This window comes from Carettochelys insculpta, chromosome 15, assembly GCF_033958435.1.
Source record: "Carettochelys insculpta isolate YL-2023 chromosome 15, ASM3395843v1, whole genome shotgun sequence".
NCBI lineage: Eukaryota > Metazoa > Chordata > Testudines > Carettochelyidae > Carettochelys > Carettochelys insculpta.
The window spans coordinates 23,456,157-23,481,891 of NC_134151.1; the positions used below are offsets into that span (position 1 = coordinate 23,456,157).

The 25,735-nt window shown below is 44.6% G+C and overlaps 1 protein-coding gene across 4 annotated transcripts in view; it reads left to right on the forward strand.

The window, feature by feature from the left end:
- The window catches only part of P4HA2 (prolyl 4-hydroxylase subunit alpha 2), a 59,719-nt gene that overhangs the window by 23,615 nt on the left and 10,369 nt on the right, over nucleotides 1-25,735 (forward strand). For all 4 annotated transcript variants that reach the window (XR_012647608.1, XM_075009717.1, XM_075009714.1 and 1 more), the window contains exons 5-11: nucleotides 952-1,103; nucleotides 3,276-3,413; nucleotides 4,542-4,781; nucleotides 9,226-9,425; nucleotides 12,745-12,921; nucleotides 18,600-18,670; nucleotides 23,942-24,041. Coding sequence is in view for 3 of the 4 variants with exons in the window: in XM_075009717.1 (XP_074865818.1) it covers nucleotides 952-1,103; nucleotides 3,276-3,413; nucleotides 4,542-4,781; nucleotides 9,226-9,425; nucleotides 12,745-12,921; nucleotides 18,600-18,670; nucleotides 23,942-24,041 (1,078 nt within the window). In the remaining variant the exon portion in view is untranslated. The remainder of the gene's footprint in view (nucleotides 1-951; nucleotides 1,104-3,275; nucleotides 3,414-4,541; nucleotides 4,782-9,225; nucleotides 9,426-12,744; nucleotides 12,922-18,599; nucleotides 18,671-23,941; nucleotides 24,042-25,735) is intronic.

Sequence of the window (25,735 nt, forward strand, 5' to 3'; positions counted from 1 at the left end):
CACTGGTGAATGTGCAGTGGTTCAGCTAAGAGATTAAATAAAGAGGTGGGTGAGAGCACAGCTGTAGCATTAGTGAAGTACCAGGTATCTGACTAGAGTGAGTTCATTTCTGATGCTCAAATATAAGGCCTCATCACTACCACTTTTGAATTTGATAGCCTAGTTCTGCATGAGTGTATGATGGTGCAATATTCATTAACTTATTGTTAGAAAAGCATAATCCTAATACTTTGACAAATTAAGGGGTTTCTCCCCATCTGTGTGCCTCAGTGACTCCCACAATACCCTAAACAGGTTTTGGAAAAACAATCTGATTTTCATTAGTGCCACACTGAAGTGGAAGATCAACCTGCTTGGGGTCAATCTTCCAGGGTTTCATTTTGTGCACATGAGAAATGATGCTTCCAGGCATCTATCTCAACTCCTGTACTCCTCGCTAGAGGCAAGGAATAAGGAAGGTCAAAGAGAGAAACATTCCCATCCACCTGCCATGTGGACCGACATAGAAGTGGACGGCAGATAAATTGATTTTAGCTACACAATTGGCATAGCTAAAATTACATATCAGCGGTCAACTTCTGTCTTGTGTAGATGTTGCCTTTGTGGTGGTAGTGAGATGTTAAATGAGAGCAACCTTTTAAGAACTGCAGTGTAGTTCATCTTGTATTATGTATATTTTTCACCAGTCAACATGATATAAACAAAACAAACAAGTTTATGCAAATGAGGTTTGTGCCCAGTGGCTTAAAAGGTAGGAAAGCAATAAAGTATTTATATTTTATTGTAGATAAAAAGTGAGTTGTGCCATGATTCGCCTTTACAGAGTTAAAAATAATTGGATAGTTGTCTATATATAGCAAGAGGAGCAATTTGTTCTTAGAGGTGATGATAAAAAGGAAGACATGCATTCATAAAATCATCTCAAATTAAGTCATGTTGTTCTTTTTCCAGCTGGGCTGAAAAAATGGACGCACTGACTATGAAATCAGCTTCTGACCCAGAAGGTTATCTTGCACACCCGGTAAATGCATATAAATTAGTGAAACGTTTAAACACTGATTGGCTGGAATTGGAGAATCTAATTCTTCAGGACTCAGAAAATGGTAAGGCATTCAAGGGAAGAAAACAGTTTCTGTAAATTTGTTGCAAGTCTGCTTTTTCTTTCTTTTACTTCTTTTTCCTCTTCTGCTTGTACACTGGAAATCTGCAAACCTCATTGTTGTGATTTCGAATACTATTGCCTGAGTTGTATGAAACATGCAAACTAGAAGTAACTTACTGTTTACTAGTTAACATTTACCCTTCTCTGTCACCATCAGACATTTCCCTTTGATCAATCCTCTGTTCTGTCCCAGGAATAGCACCATTAGTTTAATGATGGCAGAAGCCGTTCATGCTGTTTCAGAAATCCAAGCTGAGAGAAGATGAATGACACACCAAAAGGTCCAACTATTAGGGCAATTTTTATTTAAGGTGTTTTTTGCTTTTAGATTTCGGCTTTATGGGAAAGATCTCATTCCACTCAGCCTTCCCAATTTTTATTCTTTTTTCCCTCACCAGTAATTTTGCCTCTAGTCTTTGACCAGCTTTGGCCTTTGGATCAGCAGACTTAAGAAAACCTGCTGCCTTGAGTGGCTCTCCAAGGGCTTCTGATGTGCTTCAGCATAAGCAACTGGCATATATTATAGCATTAATATCTGTATATTCGTCTATTGTTCATGAGTTTATCCTTCTAAAACTGTTCCGTGTGCTAACTCTGCCTCTTACTGTATCTTCTTCAGAGAGTCTTGCTTCCTTAAAGCTTAAACACTTTTAATGTCCATTTATTTTTGCTGGACTTTATGAAAGTGAAAGAAGAAAAGGAGGAGATATTTTTCTTTGACCTCCACTGCATGTTTTCTCTCTCTGTTCTGCTTATGTTAAAAGTTTAGGTGCTTTGAAGTGTGTCTGTCCAGCCAAGGGTTTTATAGTTGCCCTGGAAGAAATGAAATTGTGGATTTTTCTAACTACATCACTTAATTTCTAGGATCGCTTACTTTTGTCTTTAATTTGCTCTAAGAGACTTCCCTGTCATATTTTGTGTGATTGATATAACACTTAAAATAGATGTCCGAACACTTGTTTTCTTCCTTTTTTTTAAACAACCTTTCATGTAATTTTGGATTGTTCAACACTTCAAGTGCGTTATGCAAATAAATGTCAATTCTTCCGTCATGCAACCTATTTTGTTAGTTGCTGTGTTGAAATACGAACAGAGACTGTTGAAAGAATCCCTTTAACATGCACATACTATGGCTCTGCTGCTAACACGGTATGTGATATTGGTTCATCCCTCTTTGTTTAATTTTCTGCTATTAGAAAAACCCCAAATGAACACTTAACTTGACCTAACTGTTTTATACTTTCTGACATTCACGCTCTTGTTAAAGATGGGTTGAAACAGTTGGGCGCCATCTACAGTAGAGACTCGCGGAGCCTCTGCACACTAATGCATTTTGTCAACAGAAGCTGTTGACAAAAAGCTATGTAGATGCTCTGGGGGGCCCTTTTGTCAACAGAGCGGATCAAAAGCTCGATCTGCTTTTATGTGTAGATGCAGTCTGCCGACAGAAGTTTTGTCGGAACATCTCTTCTGACAGCAACTTCTGTAGACAGATGCTTCTAGTGCAGACATAACCTTTGAAGAAATACATAATCAAGCCTGAAACACAACCTATATGCCTAACTAATGTCAGATAAGTACTCAGTCTCTCCCCAAACGCCCTCTTTAAAAGGAGATCGGTAGGATCAGGGAATGTCTGGCAGCCTCTCTTGGACCATCTGAGAGCTCTCAGAACTCCTATGAAATTTTAGAGGCTTCCAAAGGTTCATATGCTGAGTTATCACATCTGCCTTAGTGGAGAATTGCCAAAGGAGAAGGAAGGGAGGCTACTGGGAATCAGAGGGTGAAGTTAGGAAAAGGCATTGAGGGAAAATGAAAATGACTAGGCTGAAGCAATCATGTCCATAGCCCTGCTTTATTATGGTGCACCACTAGAAAACTGAGTGTCTTTTCTTAAGGTCTCATTTGAGCTCACCAGCTCTGCCTTTAAACCAACAAAGAACGATATATGTATATAACTGAAGAAGCTGACAAGAGGACTGTCCACAGTTAAATCTCAATTATTTGAGTCCCCCTGAGGACGTGTTGCAAAACAAAACCCGTTCCCAGTCTTGCGTTGATTTATATACAGCCACATTGTGGAGTTAACTGTTTTCTTCTTTTTAACCAAAAGGTTTTATCACAAACCTCACAATTCAACGTCAGTTCTTCCCATCTGAGGAAGATGAGATAGGTGCTGCAAAGGCTTTAATGCGTCTACAGGACACATACAAGCTGGACCCTGAGACCATTTCTAAGGGAGAACTACCAGGTAAGGGTCGAATAGTCTACTCTGCTTAAAGGCTTGTTTGTGTTAAATAAATGATTTTTCTTTTTACTGACATGCCCAGGGTGGCTGCATTTCAGGAGACTGGGCAAAAATGTCAAAAGTGTTATTTCACAAACAAATAACAGACAGTCCTTGCCCTGGGGAGCTTACAGTGTGCAGAAGGATGGCTTAGTAGAGGGTGTTTGGCTGCAGTTAGGACATCTGGTTTCAATTCCCTGCTCTGCTACAGACTTCTTGTGTGACAACGATCAGGTCAACTAGGGTGTATCTATAAGTCCCTGAGCCAGGTCTGCAGGTGTGTGCTGTGGAGCCAAAGGCAGCGTTGTAGACATTGGAGCTGGAGGACAGACCCTGAAGCCTGCCCCTCATTGCAGGGTTCAGAACCAGTGTTCCCTGTAAGCTGAGTTCTTGGGCAGCCACCCAGAAAAGACTCAGGTGCTGTCTAGCTGATTAGCAGAGTGCCCACAGCTGGTAGCATATGTGTCTACAGGTGGTGCACATCCCTTTACCCCTTCGTGCACGTAACAAAATTTATTCTGCCCATCGGTGGTTCTCGTAATTTTTTCCCTGTTCAGAACCCAAGCTCCAATACAGGCCCAAACTTCTACAGAGCTGCTTTTAGTGCTGTAGTACCAGCCCAACTGTCTTAGGTCCAAGGCTCACAGCTGCTTGCTGTGTAGCTGTACTTTTATCTGTTATGGGCCACGGTTCCTCATCTGTAAAAAGGTAATAACAACACTTCCCGAACTTACACGGGTGTAGTGAGGAAAAACACGTTAATGATTATGAAGTATTCAGATATGCTATTTGGGAGTCAGGTAAACATCACAGATGGAACATAGGCTAGTGCTCCCAGTCCTGTTTATACACAAAACTCCCATTGACTTTCATAGGAGATAATCCCATGGAGCTGTGGCAGAATATGGTGCTTAATTCTTTACGGAAAATGGATTTTGGTAAGCAGTAGAGAATTTGAGCTCTTGACAGGCTTTTAAAAGCTTTATTCAAATGAGGTCACTATTTACAAATATTTCCCAGTTTGCTCCAGGCCAAAAATATTTTCACTCGAGTTGAAAGAGCGCTGACAATTTTTTTAATTTATAAATTCAGGAACAAAATACAGATCCTCATTGTCAGTGGACGACTGCTTTGGCATGGGCAAGACTGCTTACAATGAAGGAGATTACTATCATACGGTGTTATGGATGCAGCAGGCACTGAAGCAGCACGATGAAGGGGAAGATGCAGCTATCAGCAAAGTGGAGATCCTGGACTATCTCAGCTATGCAGTCTTCCAGTTTGGTGACTTGCACAGGGCCGTGGAGCTCACTAGGCGCCTCATTTCTCTCGGTGAGAAGTGCAAATGATTCATTTTTCTAAAGCCAGGGTGGAATGGAATATACTGTAGGCAGCTGTGCCAAGAACACTCATGCTTCACCCAGCGTGGGAATGTTTGTGGAGAAATGCCCTATCTGATGACACACAATAATGTTAATATGGGGTACTGTGGCCTGACTGGATAGAAAGCAGAGGTGGAAAAAGTACCCCAAAAGTTACTGGAGTAAAAGTGCACCATTCACTTCTGGATACTTGGCCGTGTCTGCACTTACAAAAAACTTCAAATTGGCCATGCTAATGGCCAAATTGAAGAATACTATTGAGGCACTGAAATGAATATTCAGCGCCTCATCAGCATGCTGCCAGCCACAGCACTTCAGAAGTGCTGCAGTTCGCTCACCTGCAGCTTGCCTACATGGGGGTCCTTTTCAAAAGGACCCTGCCAGCATTGAAATCCCCTTATTCCTATAGCTGATGTTGATTTCAATGTTGGCAGGGTCCTTTCAAAAAGGGCCCCCGAGCAGACGAGCCAGAGGCCATTTCGAAGTTTCTTGTAAGTGTAGACGTAACCCTTGAGGACAATCTATGTGGCATGTGTGTACTTTTACACTAGTAATTTTCCAGAGGGACACTGGTGATTTGTACTTATGTACATTTTCCCCACCCCCAATGCAGCTGTACTTTTACTCAAGCAACTTTCTGGGTACTTTTCCCATCTCTTATAGAAAGCCATCCTCAAAATGTATCTTACAGTATATGCAAAGCTGACCCTAAACAGCAACACGCATCTGACACAATGCAGCGTCAGTTGTGTGTACTGTCTGTCATGGAAAGAGGCTTTTAGTGGCAAAATTCTGTATTGTCTGAGGCTTTTCTAGTCATACTCAACTGACTCTTGGGATGTTGTTTCCCCCACTCAGTCCTACCAACCTCTCTACTTCATGACTAGGTTCCAGCATAGTTCTATTGCTTTTTTATGCCCAAAGAAAAGGCTTTTGTCCAAGTTTTTCAAGGGATTTTTCAGAGGCTTAAATGATGTGGTATATTTAGGCTTTTAAAAGGCACTGTTCTGAGCTTACAGCACATCAGCTTTCATTCCTTCCTTCTGAGTGAGTTACAGGTTAAGTCATATGGAAAGGGATGATTGTACTTGGTTGTCTGACGTAGCCAAACTGAAATGCAAGGTCATGGGCTGATCAGTTGTGCTCTGTGCCTAAATACTGGTAAACAGCTGCTGTCTATTACTGCGATGTTCATTGTGCTCCGGTAGTGGGTAACGTGATCTTTACACATGCACATACACAGTCGAACACAAGGTTAATTTTGTCAGGCTCCTGAGGATCAAAATCACCATATAAATGTGAATGTGTATAACTGTTAAATACAGTCTTCCGTGCCAGGGGCCTCTGGAAACCATAAACCTATTGCCCTTATAGCGTCACGCAAGGGACAGCTTTGGCAACGGCTGCTCAGGAAGGCTCAGTGATTCTATCAGTGTGAAGAGGCTTGCACAATACTTTCCTGTGCTCTGTGGTGCCGTCCCGTGTGGTGAAATAAACTGCAGAACCCAGCAAGTCTGTGACACGTACAAATCCACATGTTACATGCAGAGCCTTGCAGATCTGCAGATATCCACAAATATCTGCAACCGCGGATTCCCACATTTGCAGGCCATGTTGTGGAATGGATGTGGATGCAGATTTTATATTCGAGAAGGGCTTTATAAATAAGTGCTCTCAGGCAAGCTCCAAGTTGTTTACATTGTAAGATGAGAACTGGGCAGAGAGTGGGGGGAATTGCATTTGGTGTCTGTTTTAAAACTGGGTTAAGCTATTAATGAGGACCAGGGAATTTTCTTTCTTGGTTCAGAGAGAGGAAATCTCTTATTGATGCATATAGACACATACAAATTGATTTAACTGAAATCCACACAGGATTGAAGAGATCTATTACAAGGTAGCTTCTTTAATAAACCTATTACGTGACACAGTACTGAAATTTTTGCTAGAGGTTGGCTCTTATCTAGGGTGGCCATTGGTCCCATTTTGACCAGGACAGTCCTGTATTGCAGGGGTCAGAAAGGTGTCCCGACTTACTTTAACAAAAGGGCTAATTGCCCTGTATTCACACCCCCTGCTGAGCTGCCTTTCCCTCAGGTCAGCGCAGCCGCAGCTGCTGGCGGGAGAGCTTGTGTAGCATGTGTTCACTGGGTCACGTGTGTAGGCAACAGCAGGGGTGGGAGCCAGCAAGGGCCGTGCCATAGCGAAGGCAGGGTAAGTTGGGGTGGGTTGGGTGGTGTATGTCCCTCAGTCCTTCTTTAAGATTTTAATGGCACCTGGTACCCCAGGGAGACACCCTCTGCCCAGCCAGGGCTGCAGCCCTGTTCCCACCTCCCTGCAGCTTGGGGAAGCCAGGAGCCTCACTGGCAGAGCTGCAGCCCCATTCCTGGATCCCCGGGGCTTGGGGAGAAGCCAAGAACCACACCTGCAGAGCTGCAGCCCCATTCGCAGTGCCTGGAGGCATGGATCATCTGGCAAAAACCCCCCACTCCCTGCAGGGCAACCACCCTGCAACCAGGGAGTTTCCCCGTGGGGCAGCAGCCCCATTCCAGTGTCCCGTGGCTTGGGGCAGCCAGAGAGCCGCACTTGCTTGGCAGCTGCAGCTGGGAGCCCCCTCTCTGCACTGGGTGTCCCATATTTGGCCTAGAGCAATATGGTCACTCTACTCTTATCCAGACTTCTGGAGGTATTCTTGCCCAGATCTGGGCTTAGTGGTTCTGATCCATCTTTAGCCTTGCACGTGGAGCATGGGAAGAGAGGAAGAAAGGGGCTATGTGGTGACTGAACTACAGCCAGATCTTCTCTTACCTCCGGCATGAGCTCACCTCGAAGAGAGCTCCACAGTCTGTGGATAGGATGTAGCATATAGCCAATGTGGCTCCTCTGGAGCAAAGTGGGAGTGCAGGTCATGGCTCTGACTTAACCCGAGGCATTCCCACTCACTTTCAAACTTGGAGTGTCCGTGTGAGTGCTGGTGGGAACCATTCTCAGCAAAGGGTTTCAGCCAGTTCTCACAGTTCCTTCTTTCAGTGGATGTATGCAAGGATTCATATAAGACTAGGGCATAATTAGTTTGTGTCAACTCTCTCACCTCTGGAAGAACATATTGAGAAATATGGATGCAGAAGTCGCTTTGTAGAAATTATTTTTAGGTACCTTGTTAATCTCCATCTCAAATTGAAAAGAGAGGTAGAATTTAGCCTGTCAGTTCAGTAGAAGTGTGGGAGGGAGTCTGGTTTGACATGAAAGATATTTCAGTTTCTTTTTTTCTTGTGATTCATACAGAACAAGGTACAAGCTGTACCTCTCTGGTCCAGCACCCGAGGGATTTGAGTGGTCCCAGTGAGGGAATTTGCCAGACCAGGGGAGGTCATCCCCTGGGCTCACCTGAGGGGACACCAGCCTGTGGGCTAGGCTCCCCTCCTGGCTGTCAACCCCCGTCCTGTTCCTAGGCTAAGTACACCATATATTGGAGGTGCAAACAGCCACATGCCAACATGTCCTGTAAGCCTGTGAAGCAATATAGGGGGTTCTGAAACACCACATTCTGTGCTTGCTCAAAAACTTTCTTACGTCGCTGTCTTTCCTTCTCCAAGCCTGTGCGTTTTAGGGGTGCTGGATGGGCTGGTATTACCAGTTAACATTAAAAGCAGTTTACAGGAGCTATTTGAGTGGGCTAAAGAGGTATTTTAAGAAAATGGCCATCTGCAATTCCTCCCTCGCATCCAGGTGGGCTTAGCGAGCTCTCTGCCACTGCATTAATGGAAAAATGAATCTGCTTAATAGAAATGCTTGAGATGAAAAAATATGTGGTTGTTTTGTCTCACTTTCACATCCTTTTGTAGGTTAGCTTACATTAGTTCCCTGTATTCATAGGGCTCGCTTGCTTATCCATTTAGTTACAATAATGATTAATACCTTGAATGACATCTGTGGCTTTCAAGTTCTGGTCAGGGGGTGGTTCCTCAAGTTTTGCAAATAATGAATGGTGAATTATTTTATTTACATGCTATGTCCACCTTGTGCTGTATTCATATATACACACACATACACACACATATATTTGTTGTGTTTATATTTTATATTAAAACATATAAGTAAAGTTAAAGGGCTTGCAGCCACCTCTGCAGGAGGATGTAAGAGCAGAAGAAATACCTCGTGTCCTCCCTCCAATTTGTATAACCAGTCTGTCTTTCTGGTCCCACAGCTTTCAGAGATTGGACCCCATTGTGCATGTTTGTGCCTCTGCTCTAAAACAATTTGTGTCTGGCAGGAGGCTGGCGTGGGCAGAATTGCCAGAGCTGTGTTGATGTGCTCCAGGCTTTCTCATATTAAATTACTGAGTTACTATGAATGAATTTCACTATATTTTTTCCTTTTCGTTCCCTCCGATCAAGATCCTGCTCATGAGAGGGCAGGCAGCAACCTGCGATACTTTGAGAAGCTGCTGGAGAAAGAGAGAGTGGCAAAGCTGCTAAATAAGACGTCAACTATAACAGAATCCACGGTAGCAGGCGGCATGTATGAGAGACCTGCTGACTACCTGCCAGAACGTGATACATATGAAGCTCTCTGCAGAGGCGAAGGTGTGAAAATGGTGAGAGAGCAAAGTGCTAACTTGGGGTGTTCTTCAAAGAATTGCTTCCCTTGGATTTAATTTGGAAATTTACAATGTAAACAGGAGGGTGGGAGAAGTATGTAGGTTAAGTGCAGAGAAGTCCAGCAGACCCAAAAATAAAAGAAAATAACCTGATCACAGCTGACTAAACATTCCCCATTTTACTCATGTGTCTGTTATTTCAAGATGGAGTCCTTCCCTAGTCATGGAGGTCACTGGATTCTCCATGCCTGGATTATTTCATGGCCTCCAAGGCTCTCCTCTGGCCACGAAACAGCAGGAACAGGAATGCCACTGCTTGCAATTCTGATGTCCACGCTCTGTTTCCATTGGCTCTCCTTACCTCCTGCCAGCTCGTCTCCTCCTCCTCCTCTTGTATTCTTGGGGACTCTCTAGGACCCAGGGTTGTAATCTTTACAGGCAAGAAATTAGGCTTAGATCTCAAGAGTTAACTACCGAGAAAAGGGCTCAGTTAACTGAATGGCTGAAATTTCCAGAGAAGGGTATTATTGCCCACCTCCCCCTGTTCATCACAGTATCTGTTTTTTAACAGAATCTTCTTTCCCTATCCTCATCATTCTCTTAAGACTAGTCCAGATGTATACATTTCTCTGCCAGTAGATGGTGAAAGGAACATAACTTTGATTCTGTTTCTCGTGCTTTACATAGGAAGCCTAGTAGGCTGTGGTTTCTTGTCCCCCTTAGGTGGAAACAGCCCTTTCTATCTGAGTGGGGTTTCTATGTGTATAAGCAAGCTCATTGATGGAAGGCTTAGGGTCTTGCTTATGTCGAGTCATTTAAATAATGCACTTGGAAAAGTTGAGAGCAGGTTACTGAAGTCTATACTGGAACTTCTAGCTGTATAGCAACTGTTTGGAGGTCATAATATAAATCTGTAGAGAAAAAAGCGCTCTCCACTGCTCATTCACAAGAGCTGTGGCCACACTAGGCTATGGTAATGAGGCACTTCCATGAATGTGCAGCGCCTTATTAGCGTAATAGTGGCCAGACGCTTTGACATTGCCGGTTTTGAAACACAGCTGCCCGTGTAGCCAGGGGGCTTTTCAAAACAGCCCACCGATTTTGAAAGCCTGTTATTCCTATCTGGTTTTGGGAATAAGGGGCTTTCGAAATCAGGGGTCCATTTTAAAAGGCCCTCAGCTACACAGGCGGCTGTGTTTGGAAACCGGCAGTTTCGAAGTGTGTGCATCCACTGTTGTTCTAATGAGGCACTGCATATTCATGGAGGAGCCTCATTAGCTTATCCCAAAGTGCCGCATTACCATAGCCCATCCAAAAGGAGGGGCTAGTGTGGCCATAGCCAAAGTGTTACAAACTATTGTCCTTCCATTGTGGTCAGTGAGCCATTGAACACTCATAATATTCAGCTGTGCTAGATGCCTTTTTCTACTATGAGTCTATTGTGCTTTGTAACAGGTGTTGAATTCAGTTGTCTTTATGGGGCAGCTGTTTCAATTGCCATATCAGAGGTGGGGAAAGTACCTCAACAAGTTACTTGAGTAAAATTATGGAGGCTTTGGGACAAATGTAATTAAGTAAAAGTCCAGGTGTCCTGGAAAACAACTTGAGTAGAAGTCCAAAAGTATCACATCTTGATTGTGCCTCAGGTATCCAGAAATAAAAAGCAGCCACCCCATGACCATCCATGAATACTTCTGGGTACATGAGTACAATTAAGTTACAATGTGTGTACTTTTATTCAGGTAGTTTTCCAGAAGGATAATTTGACTTTCACTTAATTACACCCTTTGTCCTAGCATTAGCTGTACTTTTACTCAGGTATCTTTTTGGGTACTTTTTTTTCCACCTCTGGCCATTACAGAGGGTAGAAGGGAGCAGTTTCTGGTACCTGTGCTCAAACATGTCTGTAATTCCTAGATAAGATAACACTTTGGTGTCTTCTAGGCTTTAGTTTTCTTTGTTTCAGCAACCTTGCTGCAAGCTCTTACATATAAAGACAACAGAATTCTAGCATGGTGGCTACTTACTTTAGAATCATAAGAGTCACAGAATCCCAGGGCTGGAAGGGACATCAGGAGGTCATCTGGTACAGCCCCCTGCCCAAAGCAGGGCCAACCCCAACTAAATCATCCCAGCCAGGACTTGTCAAGCCAGGACTTAAAAACGTCTAGGGATGGAGATTCCACCACCTCTCTAGGTAACCCATTCCAGAGCTTCACCACTCTCCTGGTAAAGTAGTTTTTCCTAATACCCAACCTTGCTCTCCCCCTCTCTAACTTTAGACCGGGGTGTCCACCATGTGGCCCGTGAGCTAAAACAGGCCTCCAGAGCCTTTTTATCCAGGCCCCTGAGCCAGCAGTGGTGCCATTTTAGAAGGCAGCCAGGCCACTCCACGCTGCATGTGGCTCTTTAAAGAGCTATTTGCAACTTCTGCCTCTGCCACCTGATTCTGCCTCCGGCTCCTGAACAGCACGGCGTGGCAGGTCCTACTGCCCCAGCACGCTGAAAGACTAGCACTCTGCTGGCGCACGGGGCTCTACAGGTGGCCACAGCACATGGCGCAACACAGGTGGCTCTGGGTCACAGGGGAACAGCTCTGGGGAGTGGAGGTCCACAGGGGCCAAGGGAATCATGGCAGCCTCAGGGCTGGGAACTGGAAGCTCCAGCCCTGGGACCCAGACAGGTCAGCCCTGGAAGAAGCCCGGGATCCAGCAGGGGATGGCAGCATGCAGAGATTCTGGGTAAATTAATCCTGGGGTTGGGGGGGGTGCAGTTTGGGGCTGTGAGGCGGGGTTAAGCCTGGGGGTGGGTAATGGTGGTTTTGGGCAGCAGAGGGTCTAAGGCTGGGGGCAGGGGGAAAGTTTTGGGCTGCAGGGGGTCTAAAGCTGGGGGCAGGTGGGATTATTTGGGGTTATTTTGAGTTTGTCCACTGGAACATGTAAAAAATTGCCATGTGGCTCCCAGGGAAAAAAGGTTGGACACCACTGCTCCTTGTTCTGCCATCTGTCACTGCTGGGAACAGGCTCTCTCCATCCTCTTTAGAGCACTTTGTCATTTGATTACCATAATTGCTAACTTGTTATGATTTAATTTCTCTTTAGGGCACAGTGTCCCAGCTGTTACTCAATGGCATGTGTGGGAAAAGACTGTTCATTACCCATATTTTCATCCCTTTAATTGTTAAATTAACTAGGTGAGAAAGTGTGGACATTCAGCTTCCAAATATCTTCTGTAGCACAGCATACAGGATACTTTGGATTTGGTCTTAAACATTTAAAGAACACAGATCGTGTGTGTTTGGGGACTTACATTTCAGACACCTCGGCGACAGAAGAGGCTATTCTGCAGGTACCATGATGGAAACAGAAATCCCCATTTGATCATCGCTCCCTTTAAGGAAGAAGATGAATGGGACAGCCCTCACATCGTCCGATACTACAATGTCCTATCTGATGAAGAAATAGAGAAAATTAAGGAGCTGGCTAAACCAAAAGTAAGTGTCCCGTTTTGTGTTATTTCCAGCTATTTCAGCTCTTTCTTGCTCAGAAGGAAGACCAAGAAGTAGAGGCAGAATGTTTGTTTGCACATCCTGAACTATGAAATGAAGCTAAACTACATGCCATGAGTCTAAGGCAGTGTTCCTTCTCATTCTATATGTCCATGTGTGGAATTAACATTATTATGTGCACCAAGATGGAGGTGACATGTCACATATCACCTCCATATTGGTTTATATAGCAAAATTCATTCTGCACATGGAGGGTTTGTGAGGGGGTGGGACTGAAGGGTTTGCAGTGTGGTGGGGGCTCAGGGCTGGGGAAGAGGATTGGTGTGGGGCGGGTGAGGGCTTTGCCTGGGGGTGCAGGCTCAGAGGTAGGACTGTGGATGAGGTGTTTGGAGTGCAGGAGGGAACTCAGGGCTAGGAGGGAGGGTTGGGGTGAAGGGGAGGTGAGGGCTGCTGATGAGGAGCTTGTGGTGCAGGAAGGGGCTGGCTCCAGCAGGGAGAACTCCCCTCTAGTCCTCTTCCCATATCTCCAGGCCAGGTGAGAGGAGCTTCACATAGGTGTCCCTCCACAGCAGCAGGGCTGTGCCAGGGGCGGGGTGCCTGTATACGGCTATGGGAGCTCTGCGTGGGCTGGACTGAGGAAAGGCATAACTGTATGGCTCTGGCAGTGCTGGGATGGATTGGAGCTGGGGCACCTGCTCCTTCGCGCTGGGCTGGCAGAGAGGAACTGTGGCAGGTCCCGCTGGGTTGGGAGAGGGGCACCATTTTACCCAGGTGGATTTCTAGTAACGCCATATACAATAAACACTGACATACAGTAGACGCCCCCCCCTGATTTACGCAGGGGTTGCATTCTCACAACCTCCATGTAAGTCAAATTTTGCACAACTCAGAAGCCAGGAAGCTGACCAGAGCAGCAGCTCTGTTCAGTTTCCTGTCTCCAGCGCGTTGAGGGGTGTTGGGAACCAGGCAGCATGGCTTTGTCCTCCCCTCTACTTGCAGAGCTGACAAAAACTGACCATTTCCCCAGTCCTGTCAAGGGCAGCAGCTGGGAGCCGGACTCGAGGCTGCCTCCACTGACAGGAGCAGCTGCCACCCCGACAGGAGCAGGGAAGCTGACCGGCACAGCAATGCTGGTCAGTTTCCCTGCTCCCCTGAGTGGCATTAACCTGAGATACCTGCGACTCGAGTACACGTGTCTCAGGGTTCTACTGTATTGTATTGTATAGCTAATATGAACCTGACATTTGTTTAGCCTGTGTCACCTTCTACTCTGGGAATTGTCTTTCTTTACTGGCTAAATTTCAGAAAGGAAAACAATGGCCACTCAAGACCAATAATAGAGGTTAAGCTTGAGTCATTCTGCTTTGCAAAGTCTGACAAGAAACTAAAATTAAAAGCATTTATATTGATCGCTAATGAATTATTCATTTTAATCTTTTCGAGCTGTATGTTATAAACTAGGCAATTAACAAATCAGTCAGGGTAACCTTTCTGCGTGTATTTCTGAATGAATTATTGTAGGACATATTTAGAAATGGAGTGAGAAATTGATACCTTTTATTAAAATGAATTATATTTAGTAAGTTTTTGGAGCTATATTTGTATGTTGGTCAGCCGAGCGCCTTAGCAGAAAACCATATATCCCTTTGAAGACTCTCACCTCCATGAACTTGGATCTTTTTTCCTCATGGTTCACCACTACATGTTCTGTAAAATTGTCCTTGGGACTTTAGAAGCGTCACATTTATTTAAAAAAAAATCAAGCTACCCTGTATCTTTGGAAAAACTTTCTAGTCTAGCAAAGCGAATGGGATATAAATATAAGAAGATAATTAAAAATTGACTTAATTTAGGGTGTTTTATTCAGGATTTCATTTATGATCATGTACATCTATTTTACATCAGTATAGCTTCAGTGAAATCCTGATTCCTAACCATTGTGTGTGAGATCAGGACCAGTGAATGTAGGTAAATATAGTAATGTTATAGATATAGTAATTTTAGATGAATTTCTAAATATTTCTACGAGTACAACAAAAAGTCTTGTCGCACCTTGTAAACTAACAGATATTTTGGAGCATAAGCTTTCTTGGGCAAAGACCTGCTTCATCAGATGCGTGAGTGGGCACGTGGGGGGGTTCAAAGGGGTATTTAAAGAGTGGGGTCCCAGTAAAGGGGGAGGGCCAGAGCTGACAAGGTCTATTCAGCAAGGTGGAAATCGCCCAGTATCAACGGTACTTATCAAAAGAGGAAAAACAAGTCAGATCAGACAGTGGGATGTAAGCCATTGTCGGAGTCTTGTCAGCTCTGTCCCTCTCCCTCTACTGGGACCCCACTCTTTAAATACCCCTCTGAAACCATGCCCCCACTCATACATCTGATGAAGTGGGTCTTTGCCCACAAAAACTTATACTCCAAAATATCTGTTAGTCTATAAGGTGCCACAAGACTTTTTGTTGTTCTCAAAGCTACAGACTGACACGGCTACCTCTCTGATAAATATTTCTACATGATTGTTCACAAACTTAATTTTTGGTTGTATTTCTCAGACCTTATGGCTGGAATTACTTTGAAACCCAGAAGTTTGGAAAATACAATATTATAAACAGATAATTCCTAAATAAAATAAATGTAATTTCAGCCAGGAAACTTTAGCCAGTAATCATTTTAAGTTTTACAGGCAGAGTTCTGTGCAGTAGTGTGTTACGATCTTGGAGTTGGAAAGGTTGGAATATTGGATTTTGATGTGGGATTTGGACAGCTTTGGAATGTTCCCCCTAATATTTTACAGTGTCTCCTTGAGAAATTTTTCCTCTCATATCGAAACATTATATGCAGGTTTAAATGTTCCAAGACTTTGTTTTTGAAAAAAAGCAATATCTATGTTTGAGTGTGGATAGCTCGTCAGAGTGACCCACTGTTTTTCATGCTCAATTTGCAAAATACAGTCAGTGTTGAACTATTAACATTGCTTTCTAAATCAAATGAATCTGTTCCTTACTATCAACTGTGAACTGGTAAAGACACCAATAAAATGGCTAGTTGTACAGGCATGGATTGCGTTGGGACAAGTGTATCAGTGACGAATATAGAATGTAATCACTGTACATTGTAATAATGGCTTCTTCATAATACAGGTGTTCCAGACTTGACAAAGCTGTAGCCTAGAGAGGAATGTCCAGAGCTTTGCTGAACTCAGACTTACAATGCACAGTCATCCTGGGTGATAGGAAAGGTTGTGCTATTGTAATCCTGTAGAAACAGCCTGGGACCAGGAATGGAAAGTGAGACAACCTGAAGGAGAACTGAGACTTGTGTGTAAGAAGATCAGCTGTTTCTCTGTGAAGTTAGGAAAGAAAATGGAATGTGTAGAACAACAGAAAGATGCTCCAAATCCTGGGAACCACAGATTGTGCACATTGTGTATTGGTCGAGGAACAAAATCTAGGTGGTTTGGGTTTGTTTTTAATCCACTGATATCAATTCTGTGTTTCGGCTGGTGTATTATGGGCCTGTCTACACTAGCTCCTTACTTCGAAGGGAGGGTGGTAAGTGCATATGCAGCACTCCATTAAGCAAATTCCCCCCGCCCCCGCCGCGGCAACTCTGAAGTGTTAAACTTTGAAGTGCTGGTTTGCATCTAGCTGCAGCTCACTCTCTGGTACTTCAAAGTACCTCAAAATCTTGAGGAGTAAAGGGGCTTGGAAGTACTGGCAGGTGCGCCGCGGCTACACGTCAGCCGGCACTTCGAGGTTTGGCACTTCGAGGTTTAACTCTTCGAAGTTGCCGCAGGGGGAATTTGCTTAATGAAGTGCTGCATATGCACCACAGCACTTCATTAATAAACTCCCAACACCCTACTGACCATCCTCCCTTCGTAGGAGGGAGCTAGTGTAGACAAAGCCCAATGAGTTGAATGCTCAGTGGGCATCAAGAAAACAAGGTTTTACAGAGCGATGGAGTATTCAAACACCAAACAAAGGAGATACCAGTTCATAAGTTTATAGCCAGACAGATCTTAGCTTCTCTTCTTTTTTCATGTCATCTGGTGACTATAGAAAGAAACCATTATGGAGCACCCACAGGAAATAGAGGGATAATGAGGAATTGAGCAAGCTAAATTACCATACAAAAAGCAGCACTTCCTTGTCCAAATAAAGAAGAAGTATTGTCAGCCTGACTTCCCTGCTGTGACTTAAGGAGTAGGCTTCTGGAACAAAGTAGCAGATTAGTCAGAATTATAGAGCAAGTTGGGCCGAGAACAACAGGTAGAGACAAGAAACCTAGCAAGCAGATTGGAAGGGAAATAGGAGAAGAGTGACACATTGGGGGGAAAATTCAATAAAATATATTGTTCATTGGAAGAAATGTAAAAGTGTAGAAAGATTGTGATAGAAGTGGGATGATGTAATTAAGTGGGATCGACACTGTTCATCTTCAAAGTGATGTAACACATTCATCTTTATGAGGTAGGCAAAAGTTATGCATCTCACCGATGGAGAAGATGAAGCATAATACGGTGAAGTGACTTGCCCAGGGTTAAATTGCCCAGCCCTGTTAGAGCTGTGATTAGAATTCAAAGTTTAGCAAGCCTTCTGCTATACCACGGTGGCTGAACATGCTTGCTTGATCCAACAGCAGATATGTCCCCAGACTAACACTTGTTCTCACTTGTGCCTAGAAAACCCACCAGTAAGAGTGGGAGAACGGGGGTAGGAAGTGGGGACAGCGGCAAGTGGGGGTGGTTGCCCTGGACCGCAGCAATTCAAAGTGTCCTGGGGCTCCTTTTTGAATTGCTGCCAGAGTACCACTCCATGTGGCTCTGAGGGCTGTTGGGGAGAAGCTCTGGGCAGTGCTAAGGGCTGACTGCCCTCAGCCCCGCGCGTGCCACCCAAGGCCTGCCCCCCCCTCCCCCCAGCACCTTGCCCCAGGGCTGGCGGTAGCTGTCAGCTCTGCTGACTGAAAAAGAAGATCTGGACATGAACCTGTGCATGTCTGTTGAGGTGGTATCCATCAAAAACAAAGGCTGAGGGCTGGCTTGCTCTGAAGAGCTTGTTGTTTTGTGGTTTCAGTGAGCTGGAACCTGTGAACTCCTCATTTGTCAGCACTGTAATGCCTAACAAACTTCCTAACAGACTCATTGTTTTGTTTTGTTTTTTCACATGATCTTTGAGAATACTGAATGCAATTCTTCTGACCTCCCCCATCCACCTTTCAAATAGCCTGGCTGAGACCTATAGAATATTCTAGCATTAACTTGCTTTTTTCTCTGTTAGTAAAAATGCAAACCTCATGGTCATTCATTTGCTGCCGTTCCTTCTTGCTGGCACTGACCCAAGCTGTGCTACAGACAACAGTAATTTCCAAACCTATTCAGCAAGCAACAGCAAATTACAGCTTTAATGGCTACCATAGTATGTACAACCCTGTTAGCCTAGTTCTACAAATTTAGAAGGATGACAGCTATATTCCAGCTGCGTTGCACCTCAGACAGTTTCAGAGTAAAAGCAGAATAAACTCCAGTATCATCCAGAAATCTGTCTAACCCAGAAATTAAGTCTGGCTGTTGGGGAGGGGAATAGACCATTGGTAGAATTTTTAAGTGGATTTTTTGAAAACTTTATTCTTTGATAATTTTGTCCCTGGTATTTCTTTTGACGCAGTTGGCACGAGCCACAGTACGTGACCCCAAAACAGGTGTTCTAACAGTGGCCAACTACAGGGTGTCCAAAAGGTAAGATGAGTGTGAGCGAGCTTGCATCCTGCTGTTTGTCTACAAGCTCCACTCAGCCTGAACACAGGGCTTTTGGCTGTCACTTGTCCATGTGATTTTATTAACATTCTTCCCTTGTCTGCCTGCTTTCACTGACATAACGTGGCCTGAAGAGTGCTATCTATTTGAGTGGGTAGCTCTAATTGCATGTACTGTGGCTTATATTACATTAAAGGCTATGTCTTGATTGCTGAGAATTGTTGGCAAAAGATACAGAAATTGCGCAATGCATTTGAGTATGTCCTGCTGACAGTTCTGTTGAGAGAGGCTTTCCTGACATTTGGCCTGTCCACATGGGGCCAAATGTCAGGCAAACCCCCTCTGCTGACATATCCTTTCTTCCTTGTGCAATGAGGATGATCAGGATGTCTGCAGAAGGCTCCTGGAGCAGCAGACTTCTGCAACGAGATCTCCAGGCTCCCAACAGAAGTCTGCAATCTAACATAGCCGAAGATTAGTCAAGAGTTTTATGGACTTTAATGTTTTTAATTTTTGTGTTCTGGAAGTTGAACATGCACAAATTCTGATGCCCTACAAGCTTTACAAGACTGATGGAGGCCATAGCTCTATTAGTTTAAGTAGCGATAAAACTAGTTAACTCTAAAGATACTTTAATTCTGGACTTAATGTTCATGAATCCTTATATTAATGTACAGTTTAGACAAGAGTTTCTTAAACTATGTTGAATGGAATGCTGGTGTTCCATGAACAACTTGCAGGTGTGGTATATATTTTCTGGTGTTAAACCCAGATGAAATGTTACTTCTTCATTGCTAGGATACCTGATTAAATTATTTCATTTTCTTTTTGCTGTATATGTTGCTGTTTGTTTTTTATTGTTCTGATGACAGATTTTCAAAGAAAATTTTCATAGGTGTTCCACATAAAAATATTATTGTTTTGATGATCTGTGATCTCAAAAAGTTTAAGAAACACCAATTTAGACCACAGAATAGTAATGTATATGTGAGGATCTGTCTAGCTTTATTTATTTAAAATATATATATATATATTTGTCCTTTAACTTTTGGCAACAAGAGGACCTCTACCAAATAGTTTTCAAACAAAACTTAAAATATAGTTTGGATCTTCCAGCAGTATTTAATACTTTACACATAAAGTCTCACAACGCCTTGCTGATGTTGAAAATTGTTGGAAAAGTTATGTCTCTAGAAAAGTTAAACTTTCCTAAATTAATATATATTTCAAAGTCAAAATATTAATCATCTGGTCTGATCTTTTGCACAAGCCAGGCGATAGAATTTCCCTGAATACTGCTTAAAGTCCAATATCTGTCATTGAACTAGAGCATATCTTGTTAGGAAAAACTTCTGATGGTGAACAGAGTGATTTAGAGACTATGTAATGTAACTTTGTCACCACCATCTTAAAATCCCTCCATCATTCTAATGAATCAAATTTGAGCTTCTTGCCTTTGTACCTCCCTTCCCATCAAACTTCATCTCTTGTCATGTGATCCTCCACCCTCTCTGCACTGCTGTTGATGTCACCAGTGATCTGCTTGATTCTCCCACAACCATCTCCCCACTTTATTCCTGCCCTGCTCCTGCCTACTGATCATGAGCTGATAGCCCAGGACACTTCTCTCATCCTTCCCAACCCCTCCCGTAAGACTCATCTCTGTCAACACCCAAATGGAATTAGCCAACAAATAATACACATTATGTATATATTAAAAAACAGTGCCCTTTATCACTCTGATTGTATGTTGTTTCCTGCAGCCCTGTTCTGTTTCCATATTTTCAGCTGAGGTGGGGATCCTTTTTTTTTCAGGATGGAGGCTGTTAACCTACAGAAAAATCAGTCGGGGGCCCACACACAAGTGAGAAGCAAAAACACCTCTCACTGACCTGTTCCCCAACTGAGAAGCAAAAAGAGATGCTCACCTCATGCTCCAGACCCACTAGCGGTAGAAGTGGAGCTGGGGAAGCAGTAAAGCTGAGGACTTAATAAGCTGACGGCTAGATAAACTCTTCTGGGTGCCCAGGGCCAATATATTTTGTGGGGCTCCCTAGGTTCCAGAGCAGGGCCAAAAATGGAACGTTCAGTGTGCAGGGGTGGGCTGGTGAGTGGAGGTGCAGAGTCTAGGTGGGAGGCAGGGTACAGGAGCAGGATGGAGGAGAGAGGGTCTGGACAGGAGGTGGGGTGCAGGAACAGGGTCAGGGTTCGGGATCTAGACAGGAAGCAGGAACAGGATGGGGTAGGGGCATGGGGTGGTGGTGAGAGCCACGGGGATGGGGCTTGCAAGCAAGTGCAAGGACAGCACTTTGTTGCACTAGCTTCCCTGCGCTGTTTCCCTGCCGAGGGGAGGAGGAACAGCAGTGTGCAGAGCCGGTTCCTCCCCCAGCCCCGCCAGGCTGGATGCCACCTGTGGCTTCCCTTGATCTGGCCTGTGAGCTCAGGCCCCTTTGGCCTGTGCACGGTTGGAGCACCCCACTGTGGGATAGGGCAGAGTGTCGTGGGTTGGGTCAAAGCAAGCAGCAGGCTAGACCCAGCCTGCATTTTAGTTCCCCATCTCTGCTTTAAGCTGTTGAGAGCAGTTACTCTGTCTTCCTGTGAGTGTAGCCATAGCACCTGGCACATATTGGGCACGCTTGAGGCATTAGGACAGGTGTAAACTACAAATGTGCTTGTGCTGCTGTAGCACTTGTGGTGAAGACACTCTAAGCCAACACTGGAGCTTAGTAACTTCACCTCCATGAGGGATGATAGCGCTATCAACAGGAGAAGCTCTCCTACCAACATTGCACTGCCTCCGCAGGGGCTTAAGGTCTGTATAGCTACACGGCTTAAGGGTGTGGATTTTTCACACCCCTGAGCAATGAAGTTATGCTGAACTAAACTTGTATTGTGGACCTGGCCTTAATACCTTGCTCAGCGTAGGTCTGTAATCTTTCAGTCTCAGCTTCTAGCAGTAAATATATTGTTTTTCCTTTTTAAGGTTAATCAGTTTTATCTCCTGCCCCTTGTCAAGTTCCTGCAGAGCAGTAGCTCAGTTTCAGCACGAGTGCTGGGTCTGAATTTGAGCTACACAGGCTGATGGCTTCCAGAGGAAGTCAGCAGATTGTAAACATCACAGGGAAGGAAAGAAACATCTTCCAGCCACCTGGTTGCCTTTCAAGGCAAGAATTCGTTGACTTCGGCGGGCTTTAGGTCAGACCAGGGGAGCTCTGCCGCTTTTCCCCTGTTGCACCAGTTTATACGTGACCTTTGTCTTCTCAAGGTAAAGGGCATTTGCTATTGTCCTCTGCCTTCCCATAAGATTAGGAGTGCAAGAACTGATTTTTTTCCCACACTTGGGCCTAAAGGCAGGTTGTCTTACATCATGCACATTTTCACCCTCCTGATCTTGTGCCTGTTACCTCTACCATACTTTCCTGCATGATGATTTCCAGCTCCTTTGCTGGCTGTAGTTTCAGCTGTCTTAGGATATGCCTACACTTAATGGGAGATTGACCCATTTAGGGTCCATCTCCTGGAGTTTGATTTCACACATTGGTAAAGATGCACAAAGTCGATCTCTCTGGGGTCCACAGTCGACCCCCCTGTACTCCTGCGCTCACGAGGAGTAAAGGAGGTCAATGGGAGCATTTCTCCCATTGACCTGCCTCAGTGAGATCAGACCTTATATTTGACTGCAGCGACATTGATTCTAGCTATGCAATTGCTGTAGCTAGAATTGTGTGTCTGCAGGTGACCGTAAGGTCTAAGGTAGACCAAGCCTCATTCTGGAGACTCACACTTGCATGGAGAGTATCCAGCATCTTGCAACACTGTCCCACAGTATCTTCCAAAGGGACAGACTTTCTTGAAGTTTCAAAGCCATAGGATTATGCACATAAATGAGACAAATGCACTTAGATTTCCAATGCTAAATCTCAAGATGGAAAGGTTCCCTGGAAGCTCTGCTAAAGGGCTGAGATCACAAACTGAACTATGTGCTGAAAGTCAAATTTGGTCATTTGGTTGGTTGGTGGTGGGGGTGGGGTGACTGAAATCCAAGCAATGTTTCTCTATCTTGTGCTGTCATGCACAGAGTTATCTGATGAACAGGGCGCTCTGTGAATTCAGGACAAGTTTTACTGGGAGGCACCTTTTAAAAAAAAAAAAAAAGTGAGCAGAAAGGGTTCCTGTCATCTAGCAGCTAGCAAAATAACCGCACATTACAGAAGCAGCACATATTGGTTAGGTGCTTCACACAGCCAAGGTTTGCTTAGCTTCATCTGATGGTGAGCTATATTACCTCCCCCACACCCCTCCAAATCCACGTGCTTTTCACTATATGTACCCCTTGGTTGCAGTCTCTTCAGTTCTCCTTGCCAACGTATCTGAAAGTAACATTTATCCAAATAAACCAAGTGCATCAGCATTGTAGGCCGGAAAAGATGATTTTCTTCAACATTGCAAGGGGCAGGGGGGAATTTTAGATTAGCACAAGCACTGCAGCTCGTTCCTCCAAGCAGGTAACTTCATAACTTCCATGGTAGTTCTGGATGGACCATAAATGCTTATCAAGATCTTTGAAAGCACTCTACACCTCAAAAAGCTGCAAATCACTCATCTTTTTGATCTGTTAAGGGAACCACCTTGCTGCTACTTGTGAAAACCACATAAGAGGGCATTGCTCCAGGATTTCAAAGGTTCTTGTCTTTGGCTGTTTTTCACATATATGCTGAGCCACGCTCTTCAACAAATAGTGTCAGAAATCAGCCAGCACCTCAGACAATGAAGCCTAAGATGTGTCAGGTTGAGGAACTAAACTTGGGGAGAATGGGAAAGTTTTGGCTTAAGCGTGTGGCAGAAATAGCGATGGCCCTTCGTTGTGCCTAGAAGTTCTTTGCTCTACGCTCACTTTTGGATTTAGAGAGAGAGCGCCTACTTTTTGCCATTTGAGTTGGTAAAAGCTGTAATATACATGCAGAAGCCAAAACCAAAGCCTTTCACACCTGCCTCTGCTGTCTGTGACCGAAACTAAATTTGAAGTAGTTTGAAAGAGGCAGAACCTCTGCAGAAACCACCGCAGGTTCTGGTATAGACATGTGGTCAACTGTCTGGCACACCTAAGCAATGTTCAGGAAGGTGTAGCTGTGTTGGTTCCAGGATATTACAGAGACAGGGTGGGTGAGGTAAAATAATGAAGTGTGGCCGCTCTGAGTCTAACCCTGGATCTCTCATCTTTTTTTCCTCTTTTTCCCACTCCTACACACCCAGTTCATGGCTGGAAGAACACGATGATCCTGTTGTTGCCAAAGTGAATCGCCGAATGCAGCAAATCACGGGATTAACAGTAAAAACAGCTGAACTCTTGCAGGTTGATGCCAATATTTCTTACCTGGGTTAATATCACAGTGTTCTGTAAGCAATCTCCATTCCCGTCCATCAGGAGAGTCAGGAGTTTGCCTTACGTGGAAGTGGCTGCGGGGGAGTGGGGAGACGGGGATATTTTCCCATCCGTTTCCCCCCTCAGGTATCAGAAGGCCTATGCGAAGCAGAAATGGGACGTTCCCATGGCATGGGAGGGCAGGGAAGAGCGTGAGTGGGGGTTTTCCACTTCCTGCTACAGAGCAGTGAAATGGGGCAGCTTGTTCTCCCTGTGGACAGCACATGTGAAAGGATGGAGAGCAGCCAAAGAATAAGACATGGAACCAGAGGATCTGCAGCACTAGCAATCCACTCTGTGGCTCTGCCAGTCAGAGGCAGTAGCCTGGGCCCGAGGGGAGGATTGGCGGATGCACACGTCCACTTAGAATTCTCTGTACCTGGGCTTTTGGCAGGGAGCCAAGGTTGGGCAAAAATAGAAAGTCTTTAAATGATGATTCCTGGTTGTGGGGAAAACCATGTGCTGCAGTTGCCTGCTGGACCTTCTAGAGAAGGATATGGAGTCTAGTTCACAGACCTCCTCCAGCCCTTTTGCACTAGTCTGATGATACCAGTGACACAGAGGGCATGCGAATTGGCTGCGTGCGCCGAGGGAATGGCGCTGCAGCAAGGGGTTCTGTACGTGACAGAGGTGCCAGAACAGCTCTACATCCTTCTCGTAGACTCCAGTTTTGGAAGTATGTGGGAGCGTGCCTGGGGCACCGCTGCTCTCTAGCCGTTCTCGGGTGCCAGAGAGGCACTTAGCAACTGTCAGCCAAGTGGAGTATAGAACAGCCCTGGGGCTGCACTAAACCACACCAGGAAGCAACCAGGGAGGCAAAAGGTGGTTACATTCACCTTTGACCCTCCCTGGATCTGTGACGACGTTTGCATGTTCCTGGCCATGCACATGTAATGCACATTGTAAACTAAAGTCAGGCGCTTTAGCTGGAGCTGTTATGGACTCTCTGTGAATCAAGCACATAGAGGAGCACATAGTAAACCCTGGCCAGTGAATTATACGCATTATATCAAAGTGGAAAGATGTGCTGGACAAGCAGGTGAAAAGTTGTTTCTGTTCTTCCATCTGTTTGTCTCTTGCGAAAGTAGCCAGTCATACTAACAGAACATTGCCAAAGGACCAGTACTGCCAGCTGTATTTTTAAGTTTCTGCTTAATAGTACGGAATAGTTTCTTCATTGATCCAGCAAGAGAAGAGTGTTACAGTAACAATACTCAATTACAAGTTGAATCTCTCTAGACCCACAACATCCATAGTCTGGAATGATTTTTGTTAGCCAGAGGACCACTTATCATGGGTGTGGCCGAGTTTCCTGTGGTCCCATAAAATTTGTTTCCAGTTACCAAACCTGGCCCTCAGTGTTCTGTGCTGTTATTTAGCTCTAATTTACCCCTCAGTGTCTTCTAAGAGTCCAGTGAGCAGTGGAAGGGTTGGTAATGTTGCTAGACAATTTTGGCCTCCCACAGTCCGGCAAATTCTCTTGTTTGGTCAGGTCCCAAGGGTGCCAAACTTGGGACATTCAACCTGTATTTTGTCTTTTCAGTATAATATGACATTATCCCCCTTACTTTGTATTTATTTATGTATTCATGTATTTATTTGCTGATGGAAGAAGGGTGGACTAA